The sequence below is a fragment of the Podarcis melisellensis genome (genome assembly GCF_964234715.1).
Source record: "Podarcis melisellensis genome assembly, chromosome: 1".
NCBI classification, from domain to species: Eukaryota; Metazoa; Chordata; class Lepidosauria; order Squamata; family Lacertidae; genus Podarcis; species Podarcis melisellensis.
Genome location: NC_138528.1, coordinates 51518348 through 51536023, shown reverse-complemented (window position 1 = coordinate 51536023; position 17676 = coordinate 51518348). Strand labels below are relative to the sequence as shown.

The 17676-nt window shown below is 40.4% G+C and overlaps 1 protein-coding gene across 5 annotated transcripts in view; it reads left to right on the top strand.

The window, feature by feature from the left end:
• Window positions 1–17676, top strand: part of TSPAN18 (tetraspanin 18) — a 146946-nt gene that overhangs the window by 109231 nt on the left and 20039 nt on the right. For 3 of the 5 annotated variants that reach the window (XM_081892112.1, XM_081892111.1, XM_081892113.1), the window contains 2 exons: window positions 10803–10880; window positions 17361–17453. In XM_081892112.1, the coding sequence (XP_081748238.1) occupies window positions 17391–17453 (63 nt within the window). In that variant the 5' untranslated portion in view covers window positions 10803–10880; window positions 17361–17390. The remainder of the gene's footprint in view (window positions 1–10802; window positions 10881–17360; window positions 17454–17676) is intronic. The other 2 variants (XM_081892115.1, XM_081892114.1) reach the window with 1 other exon arrangement.

The window sequence follows — 17676 nt, the reverse complement described above, 5'->3', positions numbered from 1 at the left end:
ATACACCTAGCAAGTTGGGTTATAGCAGTGATCTCCTTACAAGGCCTCCAGAAATCTTGAAAGTATGAAACAGAATCCTAGAAAATATGTCTGAGTTTGTTCTCTTTAAGTAGTGCCACTCTGTTGCTGAAAATACATTACGAAGACCAAATAGAGCAGATGGCTCTTTGAGCCCTGAGGACTAAGCTTTGCAGAGGGATAATAACAAAGGGAGCCCTATGTTCATTTTGACATTCACCACTGGATTTATGGAGGTCTAGTCTAGAGCTTTGTCATTCCACTTCATAAATGTGGTCAAGGCTCTTGTGGGAACAACTTAATTAGACCTCTTTCATTGCCTAATTCCTAGAAGCACAGAACTATGCTCAACTGGGCTTGATGGTAACAAGAATCCCCGTTGATTTTGTGCTCCAAAAAGTGGAGACGAATTTGTTACCATGGTATTCTAAGATGCCTCCAAAACCCACAGCCCCTGTCAGCTGAATGAGCTCCCAGCAGCACATCCGAATTGCCATTGTGCAAGCAACAAAACAATGATCACAGATTTTCCCGCAAATACTATAATCAATAGGAACATCCCTTGCCTTTTAATATGCACTGAACAACTTCATTTGTAAGCTTATTACAACTTCAGTGAGAGACGCTGTTAGACTGATCATTAGGTGTCTGTGAAAATAACAGAAGAAACTAGGATACGTTCCAAAATAAGCTCTCTCTCTTTTAATTTCAGGACCATTAAAAAAAAAACTTTTAAAGAACATCCATACTTATTTTACTGCTGCAGTTGATGTGGAAGTACCTGGAACAAAACCACATGGAAAATGTAAAGAACTGAGATTCAAAATTAGGAAAAGCAGGGTGTGTGCATGCAGAAAATGGCATGTTCTAAAAGCATCAAATTAGTTTGATTAAGAGTAATAATAATAATAATAATAATAATTTATTATTTATACCCCGCCCATCTGGCTGGGTTTCCCCAGCCACTCTGGGCAGCTCCCAACAGAATTTTAAAAACACATTAAAACATGAAACATTAAAATTTTTCCTAAACAGGGCTGCCTTCAGATGTCTTCTAAAAGTCAGATAGTTGTTTATTTCCTTGACATCTGATGGGAGGGCGTTCCACAGGGTGGATGCCACTACCAAGAAGGCCTTCTGCCTGGTTCCCTGTAACCTCACTTCTCACAGTGAGGGAACCGCCAGACATAGCTGTCAACTTTTCCCTTTTCTTGCAAGAAATCCTATTCGGAATAAGGGAATTGCCCTTTTAAAAAAGGAAACATTGACAGCTATGCCGCCAGAAGACCCTCTGAGGAGGACCTCAGTGTCCGGGCTGAATGATGGAGGTGGAGATGCACAAAGGGCATATATGCTGAGTTTGCTCCCCGCCTTCTGTTATCTACATAGGTAGCTGAAAAAAAAATTCCTTTCAGAAATCAAGTTGGGGTAATGGGAGAACTCCTACACAGTGATGACATCTAGATAAACGGGACATGTCTATTAAATTCCATTTTCTTTTTTACTGAAAATTTCTAAAATAGCTCTGAACTTCAGTCATGGTTATCAGGGTATTTCCCACATTGGCTAGAGCTGGGAATATCTGCAGTAAATCCTGCTGCTGCTGGAAGCTATACCCTTCTAATTCATACCAGCTGACTAGAATCAATTTCAGTTGACTTTTTAAGACCTCAGTCACCTCCTTTTCATTGTGGAGAAGGTTAAGAGGCCTGTTTACATTGACATTGATTCTTCCATGCTTGGATGTAAACATCCATAATTGTGTCTCCCATTTTGTTCAGATACTATTGATCACTTTCTGTATTGTTTGTGACCTGTCCCTCATGATTCAAAGGGTTATTTGTAAATCTATCACCCTTTTTATATTCATAGTAAAAATAAAAAATCATCTTGTTATGAATCCTTTCTCAAGCATTTGGCAATGAGTAATTTATTTGAGTGTGTACTTTGAATCATTTCCAAACGTAAGCTCCGTAGACATGTATGCATTAAGTTCTCTTCAGTTCCTTGGGACTTATGTCTGTGTAATTAAGTGCAGGATATCAGCCTTGAAGCACAAACTGTATCTATTCCTTCTTTCCCCAGTGCTATATACTCTCTCATCTAATTTTAGATTGCACACTCCACTTCATAAATGCAGTCAAGGCAGTTGCAAAATCAGCTTAATGAGCCACCCCGTTTTATTCCTTTGATGATAACTTTCTTACCTTCCGTCTATAAGCTGCAATATGTATATATGCTGGACGTTGATTTTAGCATCCATTAGATGCTAAAATAAATACATAGTTGTTATACTGTTATGCTGTTTATTACTGTGCAGTTAGTGGTGGGACTGTTTCTAAATAACCATTGCAGTAAATTTGCAATATTACAGCTAATAATATTTATTACAACTGAAATTCTGTCTGTGCCAAGCTTGTTATATCCTCCTCATAGTTGATGTGTTGCATTTCAGTTAACCTTGCCTCTGAGAGGGTGTTAACATGCCTACTCAGGTACTCAGGTACATTTGTGTCCGAACCCGATTCCACATCCCAGTTGCTGCTCCTTTAGGAACAACTGATGTTTGAGAAATTATTCTGGTATTATGGGAGCCACTTCCCTCTGCTGTCCCCAGCTGTATTCTCACTGGAGGGTGGACTACTATCAGTCCAGAAGAGCTGGCTTAGAAAACTAGTACCTCAGCCAAATTAACAGGAGCTAGTGTGTATCACTTAGAACCAGTGGTCTAGATCAGCAGAAGCTGTGGTCCTCCAGTTGTTGCTGCACTGCAGCTCCTATAACCCCTAACCATTTTCCATGCTGGCTGGGGTTGATGGGAATTGGAGTCTAACAACATCTGGAGAGTCACAGGTTCCTCATCCATGGTCTCAGTATTTGAGTGCCACAATAACCTTTGAAGGAAGGAAAGGCAGAGGAAAAACTTCAGGTCTTAACCAAGAAAAGGGAGTTTATTAGGAAAGGGACAAAAGAAACAGCAATGCTTGGAACTATCAATAAAAACTTCAGCCTAGGTCATTGGCTGTTAAATGATCTATGGCATTTTAAATGTGTTGGGGGTGTTACTGTTTTCTTGCTGTTATGTTATGCATTTTGTATTTTTATGTTGAAACTGCCATGTGATCTTTGAATGAAGGGTGGTATATAAATTTAATAAATAATAGAAAATTATGATGTTAAGATGACGTGTTATAGCTACTGAAATTATTTGGGATAAGCTCCAGGCCTTAACACACAGTCCTGGCCATTCTAGTCCCCTTCTTCATTAGCTGCCTAGAATGAAAAGACAGAGAATCCTTTTATAAATACTTGATGCACGGAGAATATTATTTTTGTTTTGTTTTAAAGACTTAAAAGTGTATTAGCTCACCCATTAACAAACCCAATACTAAAGTACTGTCTCCATCTTTCTTGGCAATCTCTACTGCTTTTTGGATAATAATTGCAAATGCATATAAATCCGCTTAATTTTTAAGTGTCCCGTCATTACTAATTTACTTGGCATCCACCATAGTGATGCCAATTTCAGAAAACATTTATTAATTTTTATATGCAATGCATTCAGTGCTTTTGTTGGTGGCCCAGGTTGTGTCCTACTCCACTCCAAAAAGTCTTTGTGCAGTTAGAATCTTGCATTTCCTCTTCCATTATATTTATTATTATTATAGTCATACGAATTGGCTGGGTCCAAGAAATCCCCACCCCACCCCAGTCTTCTGCAGCTATGTTGATGTTAATGGAAAAACTTCGTTGGAAAGGGTAACTTTAAAAAATCCTGACATCAATAAATGAACCGGGGAATGCTGTTATGAAGTACTTAACAATAAGCAATACATGGGTTTTTAGAGTAATCTTTAATTATCAGTTTTGACTTCAGGCCTCCAAAAATTCAGAATTAGGATTCAGGCCCTGATTCTCATTAATGAAATAGCATTCTGGCATTTCCAGGAATACATTAGGAACTGTTTGAAGTTGTATGGTAATGTGATATTTCTAGTCAGCATAAAGTGTCTTCCATATAGATACATAACAGATCCCTGGCCTCTGAGTGACAACAAAATCAAAGCCAAGAATGTTTGGTTAGCTTGGCAAGAGTATCACTTTTCATCTTTGGAATTAATTTGAGTTTGGAAAACTGAGCTGCTATTAATAATAATTCTATACATAAAGAAATTAACATCTTGCTATTGGAGAGGGACACTCGGAGCACATTCCAAAGACGGAAGGGGAAAAAAAACTTTTGAGAGTCTTTGGCTTTCCCACATTTTGTTTGGCAATTCTTCTGGGTTGCAAAAACTGCTTTTTGCAATTCCAACTCACAGCCTCACAAATGACTCCAAGGAATGTTCAGCATATTAAGAGCAGAACTCATCAGTTACTAGTTAGCGTACAAAATTTCCCTGTGGAGTGCTGATGTTGTTGCCAAGGCAGCTAAACATATGAGGATAACTTTGTATTGATTTGTTCTAGTTGTATAAACGCTAATAGTCTCATGCTAACTGTAGAGACACAGTGATGCCTTGTATTTTTTCTGGTTGTGGGGAGGATAATAGTGTCCCCCATTTCCCCAGAGGTTTTTGGGTTTTTTTAATAAAATGACAGAGATGTTGGACTCTAATGCTATATCAGTTTATATAAACATAAGAAGACCCTGCCACATCAGTCCAGCATTCCAAGCCCAATGACTTGTTTCCAGTAGGGGGCCTCTAGATGTTCTGTGAAGTCTAGAAGTGGGACTGGGACATGAAGGCCATTGCTGTCCCAATGTTTGTCTCCAGACTCTGGTATTCCATCTCATAAACCATATGAGGAACAGCTAATGCCTTTTTGTGTTCCATGTTTTATAAGCGATAACGTGATGTTAATGTTCTGAATAAGAGCATGAAAGCTGAATGGAAGACTTAGTTGTTTTTTAAGGGTGCGTTGTAATGGGTAACCCATTATAATTTAATCAGAATTGTTTGCATAGATGCAATTGTTTTTATATATAACCTTTTTATATATGGAACTCTTTTGCATATGGTTTGTTATTGTCTAGTGAAATCACTTTGAGAGGTTTCATAGAAAGCGATTCATAAATTAAACAAACAAATCAATAATGGGCATTTCAGGCAGATAAATTTGTGGCTCTATAGCTTGTTTTTTTCACTTTAAAACAATTTCTTCTCTCCTTCAGAATCCGTATGTTCTGTAACATATCAGATAGCTCATTAAAATATTGAAACAAGTGCTTTGTGGAATCCAAGGTTACTGCAGTAACTGACCAGTTGAAAGTTGGGGAAGACTGTTGCCTGCTTTGAGCAGACATCAGAAGTTGCATCCAACATTAGTCCTACTCAGAGGTGACCTGTTGAAATCAATTAACATGCCCAACATAGTTTCAATGTGTCTGAGTAGGACTTAGTTGGACTTTTCATACCAAGTGTGCTGCAAGAGTACTTTGACATGAAACCCGCTAACTAGGCTTTGGGAAAGAGGTGAGAGGACTCTAGGACCTTCTCAGAGCCCTCACGCCTCCTTCCCAAAGCCCAATGCCTTACTTACCCAGCTTTGGGAAGGCAGTGTGAGGGCTGGGGGAGGGGTGTAAAAAGCCACCCAAAAGCCCTTGAGTGCTGCAATCTTCCCTTTGGGACTCTGCCTTTTCTAATGAAAGAAGCAAAACAAGAACCTTCTGAAGTTAAAATATGCTGGGCACATCCAGGCGGGAAGAACTGAGAAAGCTAATTTTGCTTAGAACCATGTGCAAAGCTGATGGGTTGTTTAATATTAACAAGGAGCTGGTGGGGTTAGTATTTTAAGGTTTCAATGTGCTCCTAGGGACCTTGCAAAGAAAGCTATGCTGAGCAGTTAAACGCAATCAGGCAATGCAATAAGTTCCCTTGGCTTCTACATTACAAGCCAAATAAGTTGTTCCTGGCAAATGGGCCCTCTGTTGCAGGAGCATTAGCATTTTAATGCAACTAAAGAGAAGTTGGATTGACTGTAATTTAGTATATAGATCCCTGACCTTATGCAGTCCCTTCTCCAGTGTTCTTTGGGGACCAACTGCAGTTACACAGTTCACTTTGGAATCTAATTGAATTTACACACAGTAATATAGTCTTGTCACAGCAAGTTTGTAGTGTAAAAAGTAAAGGTAAAGGTACCCCTGCCCGTACGGGCCAGTTGTGTCCGACTCTAGGGTTGTGCGCCCATCTCACTGAAGAGGCCGGGGGCCAGCGCTGTCCGGAGACACTTCTGGGTCACATGGCCAGCATGATGAAGCTGCTCTCGCGAGCCAGCACTAGCGCAGCACACGGAAACTCCGTTTACCTTCCCGCTATAAAGCGATACCTATTTATTTACTTGCACTTAGGGGTGCTTTCGAACTGCTAGGTGGGCAGGAGCTGGGACCGAAAGACGGGAGCTCACCCCGCCGTGGGGATTCGAACCACCGACCATACGTTCGGCAAGCCCTAGGCGCTGAGGTTTTACCCACAGCGCCACCCTCGTCCCCAGTTTGTAGTGTAGTCACTACAAAAGTCCTGCTCAATTACTTTATATGTGTACAAAAACTACAATTAAAAAGCTACATAACATGTAGAACTGGCAACCTCCTCAGAGCTCTGGGTTGTATCAATTGGCTCAGTTCGCTTCTTAATACCAGTTGCTGGGAATTGCACATGGGCAGAAGGCCGTTGCGTTCATGTTCTCCTTGCAGGCTTCCCGCAGACATATGTTTGGCTACTGTGAGAATTGGATGGTGGACTACAGAGACCATTGGCCTAATCTTCTTATTTTACCCTTCAGAACAGCATAGGAAGCAATGCCTGGAGCAGGGAGAATTGCCAAAAAATAACTCCCCTGTCCATTCCACTGAAAGAAGCTTCGGATGGATTGGAAAACCTTTGAAAACACCTAGAACCATTCAGGGACATAGTACGTTGCAGGGGAAACTGTCCTTGCCCACAAAGTATACCGGTAATTTCCAAAATCACCCCAGCTCTTCCTCTCCTCCTCCAAAACAAATCTGCCTTCTAAATTACATTGGGGTGGGGAGATTCTTTTTCTGAAAGACAGTCACAACCTGGCCTACTTGATGGCAAGGAAGTGGAGAGCTGTATGCACAACACTGCTCTAGAGGCTAAGATTTTAAATTATTTTTAAAAGATAATTTGTGTTGGAGCAGAAAACCATCAGTGCAGGCACTGGAAACAAGCTAGGAACTGGAGGCAGCTGTTTGGAATGTAAAAAAGAACCATCACCCTGATCTTTGATTCACCCTGTTTAGCAACTTCACCCCTGAAAGAGATTAAATGAAACTTTGCCTACGTCCTTGCTTAGCAAGGACAAGACTTTTGATAAGACTTTACATCAGAAAGACACATTTTCAAAGACAAGGCCAATACCTAGAGCCAAAGAGTCGTCACACAGAAACAGGCAAAAGCCGCAGTTCCTTCACACTTGTGTTTGTTAATTCAAATGCACACTTTTTTTAAAAAAAATGCAATTTAAATTGGTTGGTATCAGTTGGCTGTGATCCAAATTGCAGGTAGCTATATTGTCAGACATACTGACAACATTTTTAAAAGAGTGAACAAGGGAGGCTGAAGATTGTCTTTGGACCCTTCCAAAGGCATTCATGATAAATAGGTTTTGCAACCCAGTGAACCCAGCAAACCAACACCCCTCCCCTGCACCAGACTGGGAGGCGTGAGGTTGGATTGCGCAGGTATCCACTGGCCAAGTCAGCCTTCTGCCAACCACCACCAATGGAATAACACACAGAGCAGGCTGTGTCGCTTTGCCAGCTCCAGGGCTGCGAATAGGGAGGTGACTTTGCTGCTCTACAAAGCCTCACCAGTCAGCATCTGGTGTTTGGATTGCAGGTCAAATATTTGTTGTTGTTGTTGTTGTTGTTGTTGTTGTTACCAAATAGCTGTTTCTGTAATTACAAAAGTAGTTTGGGGGATTTAGGTTTAAAGACAGCTTGAGAGAGAGTCTGAATGAGTAAGAGGAGGTCAAATGCTGGTTCAGAGCCAAGAGAGGGAATGTCACTGGGGTTAGTAGTTGTGGGGGAGGCCTGATCACCTTGGCACCTCCTGCAACATCTTGTGTTTCCACTTGAGATTGTAATTAAGGAAAGCAACAGAGTTGACAATTAGGAAAAGTAGTTTGGTTCGTTTTCTTGTTCCCCTTAATGACTAAATCATAGTTCTTCATTTAAAAAGAAGCCAATCCTTTTGGCAAAAGTTTCTCCTCAGCTTGATCCTCAGAGAGAGAGTAATTGATCTTGTGCACCATCATCAGATGATTCCTGCTATCTCCTCAGCTGACACAGCACCTGCTGCTTAGTGCAGCACTGAAGTTTCTTCCTCTCAGAAGTGCGGTAAATCCTTCAAAATATTGTGAGCTAAGAGAAAACATTTTTTTCACTCCCACATGCACCTCTGAGTACTGGTAGCGGCATAATTATAGGCACTTTCTCTCTCACACACAGCAGGAACAAGAATCCTATCAGTCTCTTTATACCCCTAATAGTAGGTTTATGTGAAGCAGTTACATCTCTGTTGGAAAAAATTAACCTATTTTTTAAACAGCACCTTTTTCTGGGCTTGTGATGAAGTAAATGAAACTTGATTCAGCCAATTAAACAATGAAACTTAAAGTCTTGAGTTACTGGTATGTAAACAAAAGGAGATTAGTGAGGTGGGTCATTTCTTTACTGAGAATATTTCCTTAGAATCATAGAATTGTAAGGGATCCCAAGGGTCATCTAGTCCAACCCCCTGCAGTAATCTCAACTAAAGCATCCATGACAGACGGCCTCTTGTGGGAGTGTTCCAATGTTGAACAGTTCTTACCATCAGAAAGCTCTTCCTGTTGTTCAGTTGGAATCTCCTTTCTTGTAACTTGAAGCCATTAACAAGCCCTAGCAATCCTCAACAAGCCCTACTCAGTGGCGTAGCGTGGGGGTGCAGGGGGGGCCGGCCGCACCGGGAGCAACATCTGGGGGGGCGCGGAAGAGACTCGAGTGCTAAAATCCACAGGTTAGGGGGCGCAAATTACTTGCCTTGCCCCGGGTGCTGACAACCCACGCTACGCCACTGGCCCTACTGCAACTGATGGGAGTTGTAGAAGACCAGAGTCAGGACAGGTTTGTTTTTCTATTTTATCTGCATGACTTCCTTCAATGCTATATCATAAATAGCTTGCGCAGTCTGCATTTACCCCTTGAATAGGAAATATTCTCCTTCTAGGGTTGTTGTTAAAGTTAGTGTCTTTTTAGAGAAGCATTTTACAATATACTTCACGTTGGCTGTTTTGTTGCCACTTTTCTTCATGCTGGGTCTGTGTATGCAGAATATTTTATTCTGGAATCCATGGAGACTTGACTACTACTTTTTCTACAACTGTTGTATTTTTTTGCCTCTGAAAAGTGATTCTTGAGAAACTTCCATAAAGGAAAGCTCTTTGAAGATTCATTCTGCAATACAGTACAGTCATACCTCGGGATAAATGTGCTCCAGGTTGAGTGTTTTCAGGCTATGCTCCGCAGCGACCTGGAAGTAATGGAGCGCGTTACTTCCGGGTTTCGCCACGTGCGCAGACGCTCAAAATGACATCACGCGCATGCGCAGTAGTGGCGAATAGCGACCCGCAGACGTGCAGTCGTGGGTTACACTCCACTCAGGATGCGAACAGGGCTCTGGAACGGATCCTGTTCGCATCCAGAGGTACCACTGTACACCATACTGTGTCCATTTGAAATTGTAGGAAAACAGATGTAGGTGGTTCTGGCAATGAGGAAGGTGGCCAGGTTGTATCCACACAAATAATGTTGGTGGGCATATACCGAGATCACAATCACACTTCTTCATTTGCTGGGGGCATGTAGAAGGAGGAAAAGGTGTTGAAACCTCCCTGCACCCCATCCCACAGATCAACCTTTCAGATGCTGATATAGGACCCAATCATGGTTTCCAGATAGTTTTAAGCTTATAAAGCATCGAGGACAGAAAAACATGGATGTTTTCAGACATAATGAGATAGGATCATAAATTGTCTTAATAGATTGTTTGCAGTCAAGCAGTGCAGATTTAGAACAATCACATAGTAAAAAGGTAAATTAATAATAATTGGTATATGATTAGTTTTATGATTATGTCATTAATGGAACCACTCCAAGCAATGCCTAAGTAATTTACGTTTTGCAAATTTAGTTGAAAACTACAGTAAGTATAGTCGGTTAGATGAGACAAACGAAGGTGAAAATGTAATTATTATAAAACATGCATGATTATATGCTTCTCTATTCTTGTATAGCTTCCATTCCTTTCTGGTGAATTGCGCTTGTTTTATAGTGCTTGCTACTTATGTAGAGTTTCTAATATTTAGCATGTTTTACAGTTTTTTGGCACAGCCCATTTCGGATACATGAAGTTCTCAAGCATTTTAATAGTGTGTGCATAACACAAATTCCTGGTAGACTACAACTTGTATTTGTAAAGCTATTTATGTCTCTTTCAATTTCCGAGTAAATGGGTAGGTTCTTGCGAAATGTCAAAATGTGGCTTGGGATGTATGTCAGAAGGAACGTGAACCAACCCAAAGGTTGATGAGCCGGGTTATGAGGAATAGGATGCTTCAGTGGGTGCTAAAAGCTTTTCATTAGTGCTAATGTACACCAAATTAAGCATGCAATTAGACTAAGTGTATTCATCAGGGTGGTGTGTTTTAATAAATGGTTTATTTAATGTGATTGTGTTTTATTGACTTGTGCATTAATTATTTCTTTCTTATAGGACAAGCTTGGCCAATAAAATATACATGGGACGTATAAAACATTAAAGGTCAAAAGAAACATTCCAAGAGCTGAATAGGTGAGAGTTTTGAATTTGTCAAAGAGTATTTTCTTATTTCCTCCCCTAACAGTAAGTGAACTGTTTCCCGTTAAGCAAGTATCCCCACAAAAGCCATAATTCCTACAGGAGCATTATGAGGAAAACAGTGTACAGATGTGTTGCTTTCCAAGCATTTTGCTGTCATCAACATGTTATCCAGTGGTGGGTTAGAAAGTCCCGTCCCCCGTCCCCCATGTGGAATTTGTTAATTTGGTTCAAACAAGAATGCTAGTCTCAAAGGGCCATCAGAATTAGCAGCCTGAGAAATGGTGAAGGTCTCATGATTCTAACACACATCTGTCTGGCTTTTACAAACTTGACTTTAATCGTGAAGCAATACCTTCCTAATGCTGCACCATAGACCATTTCTGTGAAGTAGATGAAATACAATTTCCTGCTGAATCAAATGATCAGACTTTTTTTTTTATCATGTTATGTCTCCTATGGCCCACTTTAACCTAACGGATATAATGATAAAGAAGGAAAATGTTTGCCATCGTACCTTGTGCTGCATTTGTCTTCATAGGAATGTCACTCTCCTGTGTTGAAAGAGGGAGCCTCTTCATTTCCCCCTGCTGTATATTTCTGCAGAATATACGTCATAACATTCTTGTATGAAGTTGGGGTGAACAATATCTAAATTGGTCTTTAAATTCAGTAGCAGCTCTGGGTAGTGTAGACGCAGAGATCAAAACTGCTTTCTGGGACCCTTTCTCCTACACCTAGTGCAGTGTGAGCTCAAAGCAGTATCTGGCCCATCAATATCCAATTTCTCCAAAAAGTTTAAACTGCAGTGGAGAAAATATTTGGAGTATTGCATTCATGACATGTAATAAGCACAACCACAGAGGCCTAGTTAGAATCTTGGGAATAGGGTAGGGTGCAAGGGGGTTGAAATTAATTACATTTGGGGATTATGTTTGCTTCTGCAAATAAAATATGTGTGAATTGCCTCCATCTGTCTCCCTGAAGACCTAATTAACTGCCTGACTTTGGGAAGGACAAGAAAGCATGCTTTGATCCAACTTCAATTGGTGTAAAATCAGTCTAATTCAAATGACCATTGTTACATCAAGCCGTAGTCTTCAGTTAATTTCTACTGAAAAACACAACTTTCATTAGTGTCCAGCAACTACAGGTACAGAAAACATAATAGATCCTCAGGGGGGTTTTTTTTGGGGGGGGACTAAAGCAAAGAGCTGTTTTGCTTTGCCTAGGCAAAGGAGTGGTGGTGTAGAGATCACATGAGCCTGGTCATGTGGTGAGAAACATTACCATAGTTCAGGTCCAGCAACTAGACTAGCTGGACCTGAACTATGAATACCAATTTTACCATTTACGCTCTCCCTAATTAGCTCGAATCAATCTATGTAAAGCATATTGATGACTTAGCTTTATAGCAAATAACTCAGAGATTTAATAACTGATTTGAAAAGTTAAGAGAGGCCTGGGTGTGGGTAAAGGAGAGAGAAAGGAGTACACAGCCCTTGCACATTGTCGGTTTGCACAAATACCCCTTGAAACATGTATACATTATTTTTGCATCTTGTCATGAAGACTTCCTATGTCTGCTTTGGTAAATCTATAGGAGCTTTGTATCGCTGTTGCTTACTGAACCTTCGCAAACTACCATAGTTGTTTAACGAGGGAGAAATACAGTAGACCATTTTTACCTTTTATTTCATAGCAGCGTAAGGTTTGGCTGCAATCTTTCTTTGCAGAACTGTTCCATGTGTAAAGCCAGGTGGATCTGAGACCCTCCTGCGGCAGCTTATTGAGAGCCAGAAAGCACCACCAGCTCTTGGGGGCCTGATGCTTTAGGCAAACTGGAAAACATCCACCTGTCATAGCTCTGTCAGCAAACAGTTTGGATGCCTTAGGCAACTTCCTGGTTTAGTGAATCTCAGTGGTCCTCACAAGTCTGAGTAACACAGTTCCACCTCTGGGAAATATTTAATCTGCTGCAGCAAAAAGAACAAAAGAGTTTTGTGGCAACTTAGATTCTACTTATTGTGGCATAAGCATTGGTCTAAAACCCGCTTTATCAGATACAGTCAGATATAATTCATGCATAGCACTCTACACAGCAGAAAGAGCCATGTCCCTTTGGTTCTCTTCTTTCCACCAGCTTTCCTTCATGCCTACTGTAACAATGTTCTGCTTCAAACTAATCTCTCCATCTCCCCAACGTTTCATATTAGGTTGTCCCATAAAGATTATGGTTGATTTCAAATTGACTTTAGGTTAAAGTATAATAATAATAATAATAATAATAATAATAATAATAATAATAATATCAACACAAATCACAAACTTGGATGGCTTTAGAGAGGATTTAACAAAATCAGGGAAGATGTTATGAATGGCTACTGGCATGCCTCTGAATACTAGATTGTGCTGTGAAACAACAGCAGGAGAAGACTATTGGTTTCATGTCCTGTTTGTGGGATTCTAGGTGGCAAAATTGCTTAACAGCCATTGCTTGCACAACCACGTTCACTGCAGTTTCTGTATACATTATTCAAAACAGCCTTTACCCAACCTTGGCTCCCCAGATGTTGTTGAACCACAGTTCCCATCAGCCCCAGTAAGCATGGCCAATAGTTGGGGATGATGGGAATTATAGTCCAGTAGCATCTGAGGTAAAGGAATTTTGATAGAGCTGCCTTATTAAAGAATCAATCAATCAATCAATTAATTATTAGTTTAATAAAATCTAAACATATGTACATATTAAGTAAAAAGCTACAATGGGATTTTTTGCTTTTGATGAATCAGAATATGCTGTAGAACGCATGATCTTGTAAGAGACTCTCCATCCTGTGCATTAGAAATGAGGGATGTCTCTTCACAGTGTCGTAGTGGGTGCCTCTTCAGTCTATTTGCTTTAACAGTGCATTCCTAAACGTCAACGTTCTCCCACTTTCCCCCTCTCCCCGTGGTTCTTGAAAATACTTCCGGCTTCATTCTCTCAACACTTTATTAAAGCTTCTGTTCCCCCAAGTCTATAATGATGACCCATTCTATTGGGAGTCACAAAGGATGCTTTTGAGGCTTGTGAGAGTGGAGACATACAGCAGCATCTGTCTCCATTCCTCTTCCTTGTCCCTGAAGCCTTCACACACAAGGAGAAATCTTGTTGGAATAGTTTGCTTTCCATAAAAAACAACCCTTTGTTGTTTTTCCACATGCACTCGAGGTGGATTTCCGTAATGCAGTAATGCGTGCAGTAAGAAAATTCTCTAGTGTAGCAAAGAAGTATCGCTGTCTTTTCCATACAGCATGCAGAGTCCAACACAATTCGTGGCTCCCTGCCACTTTCTTCCCAGCAAAGACATATTCTTTCTGGAATGGGAAAAGGGTGTTTGTGTTTGTGAGCAGCTGTGGTGCTGTGTTCACCTGTCTGCTTCCAAAATCCCTGGTCTCTCCCTGCTCTGTTTCTTACGCCCCAACCCCCAATGCATGCACACAAACACACAAGGGTCAAGTCTAATTTTCAAACTAGCTAGATGCTGTGCATGAAACAAAATACTCTGTGGAGCTGTAACTATTTACCTGTGGCTTCCTCCACCTACCCACCACTGTGCTTCTTCCCATGCAGTGAGCACTACTGCCTGCCAAAGGCTTCGTCAAGAAGCATAACTAAAGCAGATCAGTTACCATGGTCACACTGGGAAGAGCTGTGGTGCTGATATACAGCAGCTCCAAATTCTTTGGATTAGGAAAAATAACGAGAGTGAAAGGAAAGGATTTATCACTCAGCCTGTGAAAAATTCTCTGCAACCCCTTAGACAATTTGTGTATTTGCTTTTAGCAGCATCGGATGTATTTTTCTATCACAGCATGCGAAATTTGGGAGTTACAAAGCGCTGGAGTGCCTGTGAGCCACTTTTCCAGCTTTGGGCATTCTTTACCAAGCCCAATGGACACTTGTTTTTGTTTTGTTTATAAATTGATCTCCCATCTTTCCAAATCTTCCAACGAAATAAAAGCAAAAACTAGCTTTAAATAACAACCTCCTAACTAAAAAGACATAATGCTGAAGACGAGGAACACTACAAAACCACATGGAAGGGACAAGCTTTGTGTTTTTTTTTAAAAAAATAAATAACAAGAATTGTAAAGATTTGAACCTTATTTGGGTGTCTTATCAATTATCTTGGGATAATTGCAGTAAAGACCCCTCTTCTTGCTGTAGAGGTTCTCATTTCACATAGAATGAGCACATGAAAAAGAGTTTCCCTAGCTGCAAATGTGTGCTTTAGAGTACCGTTCTATCCCACCTAATTTTCCATAGAGAGTAAGAATGGCTAACAAATCAGAAGCAAAACAATATACAGGAGAACACTCCCCAAATTAAGCCCACTCACAAAATCAAAATAGAACTAAGAACATAGAATGGTACCAAACAGCAATAAAAATAAATGCGAAACTAAGCTAGCAGAAATGATAGTCACCCAAAGACCCTTTTAAAGAGCCACATCTTTATGAACCACCTGACTCACTTCACTTAACAAGGTATTTGATAGGGTGGGCACCATAACAGAAAAAGCCCTAGTCCCAGCAGGGCCTCAGATAATGGATGGAGCATGCAGAGAGGAACATACAGAAAAAGAAAGTCATTAGGGTACCCTGGTGTCAAGCCAGTAAGTTGTTTTAAAGGTTAACACCAGCGCCTTGACTTGAGCCAGGAAACTAATTGGCAACCAGTGCAGATCACATAGCACCAGTGTGATGGAATCAAATTGTGTTACATTCCAATTTGCAGGCTTTCTAGACTTTTCTGGTCTTGCACATTTGGAATATTTCACAACACTTTAGGTCTTAAAGAATTGATTTTTAAATAAAACGATGTTTTAAAAAGCCCCACATCATCGGTTGATGCTATCATGCTGCTCTCAGAAAGCTGCTGTGCTGTGGTGGTTAAGAATCAGAATTATTAGTTAGAACTTGGGAGTCCTTTGTTCAAATGTCAATTCAATTGCCTGTTCATTAGCTGGCCTTAGGCAAGCTTACCATCTCCCCTGCCATCTGTAATATGGGAATACAGCACTAGTTAATCTTACATGGTTGTAAGTTAGAATTTATTACATTCTTTGACACTTTGGAAAATGGCTGTTAGGTATAAATCTGGCAAATATTTCCTTGCATCCATAGCTGTTTTAAATGTTTAAATGAACTAATACGTATGCAAGGATTTCCACCCCTACCCCAGGGTAGGTTATCAATTTTCCCCCAGTATCAGTCATCCCAGGGAATGTAAATGGGAAGTTACACTCTAACGTGCCTTTTTGTTTGGAGTGAGCAGGAAGCTTTCTATTAAAACCAGGTTTTAGATTGTAGTTCTTTAGGTGGGCAACTATTCCTTCCTAGGTGTTTTGTAAGTTGGCAGAGAATGACTTTAGGTGCCAGAGGAAGAACATGTGGTAGTTTCTCAGCATTTGTTGTAGATGAATCTACACACTTCTCTCATAACACCGTAGAATCTTGCATTATTATGATTTGCTACATATTTTGGAAATTTATCCATTGGCTATGCATTTGCATGATGGTTCCTGAGATCAATGAGCAAGTGTTTGGATAAAATTGGATGCCATTTTGAATCAAGGTGGCAAACTGAACCTTTCAAATGCAAAAAGAAAAAAAAGTTTCTTAGAATTCCCGAACAATGCCAAGTATGAGGCTGCTAGTACTAACTAAAGATTGAACTTTCTCCTCAACCAATTAACTGTATCAGAATAGGAGAGAGAGGTTAGATTGCAGGTCACAGGGCAGCATCTGTGTGAGCTTGTATGCTTAACTATTCCTTGCCAGACCTTCCAAATTTTACTGTTGTTCCTCAGATATATCCTAATCTGTTTTCATTCCCTGCACAGTATTTGGGTGTAAAGCATGTATACATTATGCTAAACTTAAGGTGATAATCAGGTATAGAAGCATGACAGAAAGCCATTTACTGAGTTTAGTCATTGCTCCTTCTTTGCTGTTCTGTGCCTAAGACTGAACCAAAAACTGAACCAGCAACATTTCAGCAAAGAGAACTTAAGGAGAATACTGGAATAGTGTCCCATGTGTCAGGACAAAGTTAGCCTAACTCTTCTGTACAATTCTGATTTGTTTCACTACACATATGCAGCTTTGCATGGTGCTTAGAGATTGCTGGAGAGCTTTATAATTCATGAAATAATGAATCTTCGGTTTTTAACTTTGGAACAAGATGGTGAGTCATTTAGCCTTTTCTCATTAACCTTTCATTCCAAGTCCTGACGCACGAGGGAGAAAATGGGATGGCAATTGGAGGTGATCATTACTGCCTATTAACCTGTGTTATCCTACCTCATTGAGATATGAAATTCGTACTTTCTGTGTAATGAATTCCACAGGGGCCTGAAAGAAAGATACCAGAAAGGCTACATCGATGAGTGAAGGGAATGTTAAAGGGTTGTTGGTGTTTTGCAGGATTAATTGGATTGTGTAGCCTGTACAACCATGGAAGGAGATTGTTTGAGCTGCATGAAGTATCTGATGTTTGTCTTCAATTTCTTCATTTTTGTAAGTATCCTTGGATTTTCTGTCACATACCACCTCTTTCATATCTCTGCTTGCGAGGTCAGTGCTGGCTATACTGTGATAGACTTTCTTCAATACAGAATTGCCCTTCAGTTTCATATATAACAGCATCTGAAACATATGTAACACCTCTCATCATAAGCTGACAGGACACTTAACACCCCCATGGCTTGGTATCACGGATAAGGGGAGTGGATACTGTTCT